We start from the raw sequence: 12,140 nt of genomic DNA, 5'->3' as shown, positions 1-12,140 counted from the left end.
TACTCAGCCTTATTGGTAATTAGTACATATCAGTGGAAGTACAAATAAAAAGGCAATTTCTGTCACATGATCGCTTTAGTGAGGAACTGGGTGCGTCCGCACCTTTAAAACAAAGCTTAATGCTTACGGACATCAAATCCAGTTCTTATTAATTCCTAGTTCCAATTATAATACATAAGGCTTGGGTATTGGGACAAATGTCCCGATTCGATTCAAATCCGATTCAGTATCAGGTATCCTTATAGGTGCCTCCCTGGGGAGGTATTTTGGGCATATCCAACCAGGAGGCAGCCCCAGAGCAGTCCCAGGACATTCTGGAGAGATTACATCTCCCTGCTGGCCTGAGAACGCCTTGGTATTCCCCTGGTGGAGCTGGAGGAGCTGGCTGGTGACAGGGAGGTCTGGGCATCCCTGCTCAGACTGTTGCGCCCATGACCAAACCCTGGATAAGTGGCAGAAAAACGATGGATGAACTAAAAGGACAAAGGCTTGTACACTTTTTTTTTTTACCTGAGGAACACATGGGTATAGTTCCTTAAAAACAAATCTAACCTCTCTTTCTTAGCACAAGAAAATAACTTCTGACTGAAAACAACTGAAAATAAAAATGGGCAATTCTAACACTCGCATGCCATGTTTCAGAAGGAATTGAAGTAGCAAGAACATAAATAATCATTACTTGAAGAACATACAAATATCATTTAGGGCTGGGGAATCGGTCCTGATCTCACAATTCAATTCGATTTTAATTCACAAGTGCCCAATTGGAGTCCATTTTGGACTCTATTCGATTTATGTTTAAGACACATTCACAAATGTGCAATTAAACCACATTGGTTATAAAAACAACAAATAGGAACAACACTGCAGCAATTCTACGACAAAAACCAGATAACGAAAAACAATATAATAAGCACGAGATGCATCTTGAACTTACCCGTGAATAAACCAAAATATTTCATTGACACTTTTCCCTCTGCAGTTCTTGTACCCAGGCAGGAGTAAATAATACTTGCATACCTTTAGTCACATTCAATTGTTTCAGTTTGAAACAATTTGAAAAGTTTGAAAGACATTTGAAAGAGAAAGAAAAAAGATAATCAAGCACATTCTTGTAACTAACTAGGGTGGAGTGGTGGCTCTGAGGCTGGGGATCTATGCCAACACTTGGACGGGTGCCAAGAGTGATCCATTCTGTTGGGTCCTTCAGCAAGACCCTTAACCTGAAATTGCTTTTACAGGAGCATCACGTTAACCTACGTCCAGCCCTGCAAACAGGTCCTCCAACTTACAGGGAAAATTTGGGGGTTGGCGGCAGGACTGGCACTTCTCCCACCAGAAAAAAAAAAATCACACTGTTCCGTCTGGAGTAGTGTGGTGCTGAGGCATCACCCGCCACATGGCTGCACTCAGGTTCTCATCCCTGAGGTGGTTTGTTGTGTCATCAATGCACGCTCCTTACCTCTCTTTGTAACTAACAGCAGGTCACATCATCCAATAATATTTGTTTTCTCCTTACATCATTTGCTTTTATTTCATTGTATTAATTGTGCTTTTACATAAGGTTATTTTGCGTCACCGTAAGTAGTGTACACATCCAAACATCTGACACCAGAAAGGTTAAGGTCGTTTAACTTAGAGAGGTATTTGAAAGGAAGCTATTGTGAAGTTAATATGGCACCATTAGTTAGAATGTTTGGTAACATATTTTACTAGCGCCAGTTATTTTCTGTGGGTTTTGATAGGTCATGGCATGTGTTTCCCGCTGTCCACTAAAGTGATGATATCTAAAGTGATGTAATCATGCTCATGACTCAGTAAGCACAAAGAGATACTAACAAACAATACATCATTACTGCAAACAACTCCTTGTGCTTATTGTATCGCTTTGCACATATTGTTCAGTAAATATTGTATTTATACAGGATCCTTGTGCTGACATGCACTCCTGCACTTTTTCTACATTTATTACCAACACACCCACATTGTAAATAGCAGCCGGACAGTATTGACCAGTCTGGTCTTGTCTAAACTGTGTAAGTATCTGCTGAATGTATGGGAACCAGTGGCAACCGCAGACAAATTCCCTGTATGTGCGAACATACATGGCCAAATAAACCGGTTTTTGATTCTGAAGTCTAATGTTAATCATCGGTATATTTTGATTAGCATGCACCTTTGTAATCAGTACGTAATAACAACTAGTGTCATAACTAAAGTTTACACTTGAGAAGGTGGGCTGTTTCTACACAGGCTGCTCACAAGACGATATCCTCAGACAATGACATGAGTAGATTGTGGTGCGAAACGGAAGTACACAAAAATAAAGGAGTTCAGAAAGCCATTTAGTGGCACATTCCAAAATAAGGTGAATTGTGAGAAAGTAGCTCCACCTATACAAGAGGATGATGCAAGTAAAATTAAACAAAAATGTTTTCAGTCACAAGGAAAAGGCATGAATTGGGGTTTAGTGTAATATATTACACATAATGTAATATATTATATTACACACACACACTTTCTCTATGCAGCCATGTGTTCAAAAACGTACAAAAGTCACCCACTTAAACAACAGTTATCACACATTTAGCTTACATGGTTGTACATCCGTGGCCTTTAGGTTTAGCGGTAGGTAATTTCCGAACAAATGACTGGCTTATGGTCTGAGCAATGGAGTATCTTTGAATTAAAGATGGTGGCTTGGGTCACATACAGCCAAAATACCTAAAAGCAGTAATTCGAAATGTAACATCTGATACCTTCCAGACATTATACTCAGGTATACAGTATTTCAACTGGAATAGCAGTTCTATTCCGGTATTTTGAAATTCCCCAAGACAGTTTTACCAAAAGTAAACACCACAATATGCTGCGGTGCCATTATACCGCCAACCCTAAAGAGTAGTACCACTAGTAAATGCGTTTTCAGCTCATAAACATATAAAATTCTAGCTCAAACATGCAAGCAGAGTTCATGTGCATTAACCTGCACATAGTTAATTAAAATCGTGCATGTGGGAATCAATCAGTGGAACCTTTGATAAGGTGATGGAAGCACAGCTGAAAATGGCAACGTCGAAGACCTTGGAACAACAATGAACAAAGGATTCAACAGTTCAATAATAAACTGTAGACTGGCATTACAACGAAGGACCTTGGGGGCAAAAAATCATCTCTCTAAGCACCAAGTCCGCATTTGTATAGAGTATAGCATGTTCTACAGCCCTTTATGGATGTGAAGGTTGGCCAATGAAGACGCAGGACAGGAAGAGTATCCATGCTTTGGAATTTTGGTCCTGACAAAGACTTAAGACGAACATGGACCACAAAGGAAACAAACTGGTGAATTGTTGTTCAAATCAAGGCTGAACTTTCCCTCAAAACATAAATGACCTGACTTATTTTGAGCAAATTATTAAAAGATCCAGTGCATGACAGAAGACCAGTGCATTCTGCTTTGAAAAGTTGAAGGATATGGGAATCTGGAATCAACAATGACTTGACAGCACTTACTGATGAAGACCAGGATCTAAACCTGTGGCTGTCAGAATTCTATCAACCTAAATAGTAATTAGAGGTACATTCCCATTTCCTGTTTCACCATGGTTCATTAAATAATTATTAGGGCAGATTTAAAACTTAAATTAAACACACATTCATCTATGCATAATTAAGAACTTTATAAGCACTACGTACTACTGGACACTCAGCTGATCCTTATTGCACAAGTGCTATCAGAATAGCATTATGTATATAAACAACTGCGATCATACAATGAAACTGATTAAATTCAATGCTAGAAAAAGTTAAATTATCTATGTAAATTATCTTACATCTCAAGCCTTATCCACATTAAGGTTGTGATGACCTTGGAGTCTACATGCATTACATGCAGCCCATATTTGTGAATTAGCAGACAGACATTCCAGACATTAGCAGACATTTGGAATTTAAGCAATTCCAAAGCAGTTTTAAAAGTTCATTGTGCCAGTGACAGTAGTTGCAAAGTACTAAAATGGGAATCTGCATGGAGACGTGAAGAAAATGCCAACATTCATTGGCATTTATCCCCCGAGAACGTTTCTGCTGGGCAAAACACAATAGAGCTGGGCTTATGAAACACTGAGCTGCACTGGTCTCTACAAGCAATTAGTAATCATCAATTAAAAAGAGAAGAGTAAATAAATCACAAATGATCACAGGCATTTGTCAATCGCTTCTAATTACTCTGTAATTAAGTTCTCAAAACTTTTGAAAATGCATAAGGAATGCACTCTTGTTGGCCACATTGATTTTTATCAGAGTGCACCCAAATAATCCTATTTAACCATTATAAGGAATTTACTAAGGCAACGCTGACATGCTTCTGGTCCTGAATAAAAGCAAATGTCAAAACTACAGCATTGGGTATTGTGTCTGGCTATTGCCGCTGAGCTGAATACAGATATTTGATGCATAAAATGTCAGAGCTAATTAAGGGAAAAGGCATTATTACACCCACACCTTGGAGGCACGTACATACCTGCCAGGTTAGCATCCCCTGCCCCGAGACTTCCGTTTTCCTGCTGTGGGCTCAGGGTCTTCAGGATGACCTGTGTGGCCCCCAGGCGGGGCAAAGTCACATGTGTCAGGTGAGGGAGGTTGTTCTTCTTCGCAAAGGACTGGCTGGATTCCCGCCGTTTGCGCAGAAAGCCGCCTTCTGGAAAAAGCACAATCCACTTCCTGTCTCGGCTGTAGTAGAATTTGTCCAAGTGATCCTTCAGGTAAAAGAGCTGCTTGTCCCGGTGTGCTTTACCCTGCAGGGGTGACACCTGGTTCAGCAGAACGCAAACAGCGACCGTGCGGGTGGACAGATCTGGACAGGCCGAAGAAGAGCCTAGCGAGCCCTCAGAGCGTTCAAGGGCACATTAGCGAGGCTTAGAGGCGGCAGCCAACATTTCAGCCTGGAGAAAACTACACCACTCTGTGGGCTAAACTGACTGGAGGATGCTCACCCGTGCCCCCCCGCAGCCAGAATCAGACACTGCATATTAATACAAGTCTGCAAATACACAGCATTTGTTTTTCCTCATATACATACTAAAGGAGACATCAAGTTTGAATTCAATGACAAGATGCAGTTCTTACCTGTCTAATAAAGAAATCCCCATGGATTAATGACACAAGCCCAAAGTTTGTGTATTTGAATACATGGTCCATCAACCACATCATTTTTCGAACCACCTGTAAAAAATATCGGGGGGGGGGGGGGGGGGGGGGGGACATTTCAGCTTCCAAGTACAGGACCAAAGTAGCTCTGAAACCTCATAAAGGTCCAGAAAATACTGGCTAAACCTGAACATATGCAGGCCTTTTATCATGTGAACCCACAATATAAAAGCACAATAGCTTCAAACAAGAACTGCTTGCAAAAGGCTTGTATAGACATTTAACATTACATAACCACACAAAACACGACTCGACGCACACTAATATTCTAAACCTGCTCAGCAGTTCCATTTGACCTCTATCATGTGCAGTGACCCTCTAAGATAGCGAGCTGAAGATCCAGTTGTTAGAGCAGATCATGTCACACAACAAACAGCTTCCGGTTACATCTGGCTTCTTGGAATCCACCCGATTTGCTGACCTACAATGGTACCCCTGCAAGCCTAGCACCGGGGTTGATAAAATTAGGATTTCGCATCTTACTCACAACTACTACAGCAGCATGTTCTCAGAGCTTTTAAGAACAGCATTCAAGTCTAGGCTGCCACAACTTTGTGTGATGACTTCATTCAGTATCTCTGTATTACCCTCACTGTGTGTGACTGTATGTGCAGGAAAACAAGACCCTGTCACATGAAAACCTACACTGGAAAAGTAGTTCTCATAAATAGATGAATGGATAAACAAATTTACATGCACTATATACATCTTTATTACAAGCCCAAAAATAAGCAGTTAACTTGAAAGGACACCATCAGAAAGTGAAATAAAAGCTAATTGTCCCGATGATTGATTACTCATGAGATATGGTTTCACTTTTCCCACAAGGTGTATTTATCCTTTAATAAGTGATAGGTAATACCTTAATTAGAGTTCCATGTGATGTAATTGTGTTAAGTGCACTTATTGACTACTCTTCAAAATATAGCCAAAAGGTAATAGAACCATGCGCTACAGGGATGGTGTGATATCGCTACGGAACAGAGCAAGACCGATGCATGCAAGGGCTAAGCTTTCTGAAGCAGCTTCTACAATTGTGATTAACATTTCAAGAAGGCCTTGCTAGGTGAGTGCTGGTTAACTTTCAGAACTCCACATCAGACTGCATGCACACAACAGGGTACGTATATCATTAACTGGATAAGTGCTAGACCACATCACACAAAAGGGATGCAGGCCTAACTCCTCCTTACCGTGCCCTTGTCCTGCAGGCACATCATGAGAGTGCAGACGTCACCTGTGGCCTGATGATTTACTATAACCATGGCTTCCTCCTCAGAGATGGGCCTCACATCATCCCCCCATTCCGTCACTAGGAAACAAGGAACAGTGCAGTCAAGTAGGGCACTCCACCACACAACACATACCCAATCTTCATTGCAAAGGCAAAAATAGACTTTTAAATAAAACCGGTCAGGTTATGTACTGTGAATGAACCATTCCTCATTCAACCTCACGGTACCCCGCCTGGCCCATTCAGTACCTTCAGCTAATCTACAGTAACCAGAAAAGTACAGATCCACAGCGTATATTACTTTCTGCAACATCATTAGTAAATATTATTCTCCAACATGGCACTTCATGGAAAACAGGACCAGTTTTACCACTGCTGTCTGCCTAATGTGTCTGTAACTGCATTCTGATTTATTGACACACACACACACTCTCAGAGATTACCTGCTTGCAGTTTGGCATGGAGCTCCACAATCTGCCATTAGCCTCACATCGCACACGCACACACATACGCACACACGTCAATAAACGTTATCCTGGTTTCTGATTTATAGTGGTAATTTCCCTCTGAGGAAGAGCAATGAACTTCAGGCTCTTTGCTTGAGAGAAAAAGACAAAAACAACTATCAAACTTCTATAGAACTTCATTCTACACAAAACTGCCAAGTGCCATATAAACTGACTTTTCAACTGAGAGTTTAACAATGACTACGCCACCGTAAGCAGGAAGCACTCAGCGCACTATGACACCATCATCTGTAGTAGACCATTCAGACCATTTCAACTGCTCTTTTGCAGGCGTTGGGCCCTGGGACTGGCAGAGCGCCATGGTACACGTTTACATCCCAAACACAGAGTACAAACACAGAGACTACAGTAACAGGGAAGCAAAAAACATGTATACCAAAGGATGCATGCAAATGTAGCCAAAATGAGACACGCACAGTGTTAACGGCAGGATAACATTTGACTAAGCTTTTCATTAAAAAACCTCTGTCTCACTTTTCATTACAAGCACGACTGGTACATTATGTGAAGGCCCACTCTGGGCTGCTAAACCACACCTCTGCCTGCCCTGCTGGGGAAAAGAGAAGAAAAAAAAAGTTTAAAGCAGGCAATGTATTATAAAACCCAGATGGGTTTCTGCCCATTTCCTGGCCCACTGAGCTGCCAGGGTGTAGCAAAATTATTAGCTATCACACAATGGCACAAAAAAGGATACCTAAGAATAATGGTGGGCGATATGATAATTTGTCGTGTCGTGTTGCAACTGTATCCACAATAAGCGCTTCAGAGTTATTGTGAAAATCACAATACAGCTGCACGTTTACTTTTATTTAGCAAACACTTTTGTTTAGCGGACATAGAAGTAAGGCAAATTGCACATTACAATCATACCTGCTGTCGAGGAGTCAACTAGGCATAAGTGTGGCAGGTTGAGTTTCCAGTGAATGCCCAGTGACAAGGGCAGTCCTTAACACTATTGTAGAGACAGAACAAACCAGCAAGTGCCTATCATAAGATACCAGCATGTTCAGAGACAAAACAAAAACAAAATTTCAGTGTGAACAACATCTCAGCACCACCTCAATATCTCACTTTATCAATTATCTGTCCAGTACATCTGAATTTAGTGACTAGATCCTGAACTAAAAACGTTATTGATCTTTTCTGATCAGTCAGCTAACTTGTTATAAAAAATAAGTTAAATCTCTGTATACCACTGGACTACTAAAATATTGTACTCATCATGTGGTACAGAACACACAGTCTATGGACTGGTCAGCTACACTGTCAAACATTGTGCGTAATAGCTCGTGATGAAAAACTGCTTCCAAAAAAGGTTCAACTTCAATCATATGGAAATAGATTGAATTGGCAAAATTCCAAATCGACCAACCTACTGCAATTTGCAAACTTTGCAAAGATACAGCTCGTACAATAGGTGTCAAAACCAATTTTATATATCTAACATTTGTTCGTATTTTTTGTAAGCCGAGTTCAGAAATGTATAGTTAAATGTTCATAGCAAAAAAAATGAGACATTTTGGCCGTATTGGCCACCCCAATCGAGGAATCAAAAATAATTCAAGCAAAAACCTGAGTACTTTTGTTCTTCAGTGCTTTTAACAGTGCCACCAGGAGATGGTCTAAACAGTAATTATGGGTAGTGAATGGAGAATCAAGATTCATACACTTAAATGGTGTACATACATTAAATAAGAAGCTTTAAGAATATAGGAACCTCAGACACTTGGCCAACATAAATTTGTTACATAATTCTTGCTTCTTTAACAGCTTGACTGGCCTCTGTTCAAAATGTTACGTCATTCGTCACTAACTCACCTATAAATTCAAAGAAATACGAAAGGGTTTGAGTGACATATCTTCTATCAAAACGAAGACTTAGTAGCACAACTGAGGCATGTGATCAATGGAACTACTTCAGTTGTACACCTTAGCCACTTCATTTTCTTGTTGAAATTAGTTTACTGGTCAGCCATTTACCTATTGAAAATTAATGTGTATTCAAAAAGAATAGCCTACTAAATAAATATATAGTGAAAACAAAAAAGAAAAAACAACACAGAGAAAAACTACAGAAGATCAAAATGCACAGCTGAGTCAAAGATTAAAACATGTTTCCACTAGAATTTTCCCCTAGAATCAAAGAGTTAATGTAAAAGATCACGATTCAATAGCCCAGTTTCCATAACTTACTCGGAAATTTTAAGACCTAGAAAGGAACAACTTCAATGCCTGAAAAACTTCACATACATTTACACACACAATGTAAACAGAGAGCTAAATGTGCAAGCAACAGCTTATTTATAGTCATTGGAAAGTACTTAATAATGGGTGAGAAGTAACAAAATTAAGGGGGGGCTCAACCGGACCACCCTCTTACTGTGAACAATACAGCTCTTTAGGGGGTAAATAAATGTGTAATAGTTCAGGTATCAGTAAAGAGGCAGGACGGCATCCTTTCATAGAGTCGATGAGCAAACTCAACAGACAGGCCTGTAATTCATACTGGAGTCCCAGATCAGCCTCCAGGACAGTGCTGTAAATGGGGATAAAGCCCAAGAAGGAGCATTTCTTCCTCCTCAGCTAAAAGCCGTGCTGCTGACTCCGCACCACCACGTGCACATCTTGGCCTTCCCGGCTTTGGCAGATCGGGGAGCCGCTGACAGCCAAAGCCAGCTGTGGGCTGTAGCAGCAGCTGCCAGTCGCTGACAGCGAAGGGGCTGACGACACGTCCCCTCCCCTGCCCCGTTCCTTACGGATCTCAACGGGACACAAGCACCGATACCAGTGTCCCTCCACAGGGTTATAATAGTGCACAGAAAAACCTAAAATCACTTGTCGGCAGCACCACTACGGCTGTGCGGTGCACTGCCAAATAAACACCTTCATATAGAGTCAAGCATTTCAAATCCCAGACACCCAAAGACAAGGCATGCAAAGGAAACACTGATTGTGGTTACACAAAGCCCCTGCAAAATGAACCTCACCCAACCCCAGTTGTACTATTACACACTTTGGATGAGCACACAGCCCACACTGGTCAGAAGTTCAGAAAGAGTCTGCTTTTATCTTCATGCACTAATAAAACATGTAGAAGTGCCTGAACATGCAGCTGTGCCAGCAGAAACGCCGAGTCGCAGCAGAGGCGGTTTGTCATCTGCCGTGGTTTGATAAACTAACTGGCCAGTCAGAACACATGCTCTGCATTCCAAAGGAGCTCATACACTGACAGAAGCTAGATACCAATCTAAAGATAACAACTGTTATAAGCCCTGGAGCACAGAAATACCACTAGAAATATTCCATTTTCAGAGGATTTAATTGATTTCTTATTCAGGAATTAACAGTTCAAAGGATCAAAACAGAAATTGTACCAGCAATGCAGTAGGCAATCATTTCTAGCATGTGAATGACACTGTGAAATTGCTTTGGGACAACAAATGCTAGTAATGTAGCGTTTGTCCAATAAGGTTAGGAGTACCTTAGTAGAATCAGTATAAGTTAATGTCTGTATAACTGTACACGCAGCTGAATGCCTTTAGCATACCTAAATCCCACCAACTACAAGTAGCACTGAATCCAGAATTCAGTCCAGGGAGCTAATGGTGCCACCGAACTGCTGTGGGTATCAATAAAGGAGCATAGGGCTCAAGGGACACCAAGAAACAAGTTTACCTAGTTAATGATCGTTAACGTGATATGACATGTGCCACTGACTGAATAATATATTTAAAAGGTTTACGCACCCATCACAAGTTTAGTCGTTTAGCAAAACAACTGTTCTGTGGTTAGGATAGGCCACCTAGTGCAACCATGTAAACCCAACCCTCGTGGAATTTGCTAAAGGATGACTGCTCTGTTGAGATATAAGGGTGAAGCATAATCAAAAGCCAGCAGCTGTGCCATATCCCTGTGTGACATGCAACTGTACCCATGCTGCTCATAACACAGGGGAGAGAAGGTGCGGAGCAAGGACAGAGTGCAAGGCCGCCACAATGTGTCAGAGTACCCTCCGCACAGGCTGAGAGGGCAGGCTGACTGCTGCTACGAAGGGCCACATCCTACACCACAGCGGCTCCCCTCCTTACAAAACAGAATCATTGTGAACACCGTGACCTTGCAATGACCCAGACCCAACACCAAAGACAAAAAGAAGACCAGGCTCGGTCATTCCCATCAATCACTCTCTGCCCCTTCTTTTAACCCCCCCAGAGGACATACTGGGTAAGAAGCATGGGACGCATACAATGATTTTAACATGGCGATCACTAGACACTGAACAAGCAACTGTGGGACAAGAAAAACACATTTTCAAAGTTCAGGGCTCCAGACTGCAACCATTCAGTCGCATTTTGGGACCAATTTTGGAGAGAGAATTTTGGCGCCTAAATTTTAAAACAAGGCGCACCAGTGTGGCTTGCAAACTTGTCCCCCTTTTTTTTTTTTAAACCATAATAGTATATCATGCAAGAACACCATGAGTGGGTGAGAAATGTGGTGGGTGTGAGCGTGAGTGTGTGTATGCAGGATAAGGCACTTTCAGAGTGCAGGAACCTTTTTATTGGAACCAGACACTTCTGTCATGTTCCTACTGCAGGAACGTTGCCCAATTGTAGTAGGGGAGGTGCTAACAGCAATATCTTGCTGATTTGTTGACCGCAAGCACTGGCACTAACTTAGAAGTTAAGAAATGCAGGGAAGAGTTACAATTAGCAGAACAAAAACAGAGAAGATTAAATTACGTTACTGAATACCTTCCTGCTTGTATCTCCATATTTCTGCATCGGAAAATTTCATCGACAACTGATACTCTTTTGTCTAATATAGCTGGTGCCGGCAATGAAACTGCCTGTGTTTATATCGTTTTATATTCTGTGGAAAATGTTAGATCAGTCTGTTGGCCAGATTTAATAAACATGCCGTGGATTATATAAATAAGATATAAATAAAAGGTTGTGTCCCGTTATGACTGCGATCGATTCAGCCAGGAAATAACAAATAACTAACAAAATGATTTGTTCATCATTCATCGTTTTGTGGTGCCGATGTAGTTCCCTGTGTAATTACGTGTGAATTTTAACCTACAAGATCTTTGAGTCTCTCATGCTTGTTTAGCATAAAGGTTCCAGTTGTATAGTTGGAAAGCGATAAGAAAATGGCCCACAGCCACA

The 12,140-nt window shown here is 41.2% G+C and overlaps 1 protein-coding gene across 1 annotated transcript in view; it reads right to left on the bottom strand.

Annotated features, from left to right (window-relative positions):
* lpgat1 (lysophosphatidylglycerol acyltransferase 1) overlaps window positions 1-12,140 on the bottom strand; it is a 33,175-nt gene that overhangs the window by 13,566 nt on the left and 7,469 nt on the right. Inside the window, exons 4-6 of the mRNA XM_048984965.1 lie at window positions 6,402-6,520; window positions 5,128-5,223; window positions 4,523-4,796 (exon numbers count right to left, since the gene is read on the bottom strand). Coding sequence (XP_048840922.1) covers window positions 4,523-4,796; window positions 5,128-5,223; window positions 6,402-6,520 — 489 coding nt within the window. The remainder of the gene's footprint in view (window positions 1-4,522; window positions 4,797-5,127; window positions 5,224-6,401; window positions 6,521-12,140) is intronic.

Source organism: Brienomyrus brachyistius, chromosome 19 (assembly GCF_023856365.1).
Source record: "Brienomyrus brachyistius isolate T26 chromosome 19, BBRACH_0.4, whole genome shotgun sequence".
In the NCBI taxonomy this organism is placed as follows: Eukaryota; Metazoa; Chordata; class Actinopteri; order Osteoglossiformes; family Mormyridae; genus Brienomyrus; species Brienomyrus brachyistius.
This window is presented reverse-complemented; position numbering and strand designations above follow the sequence as displayed.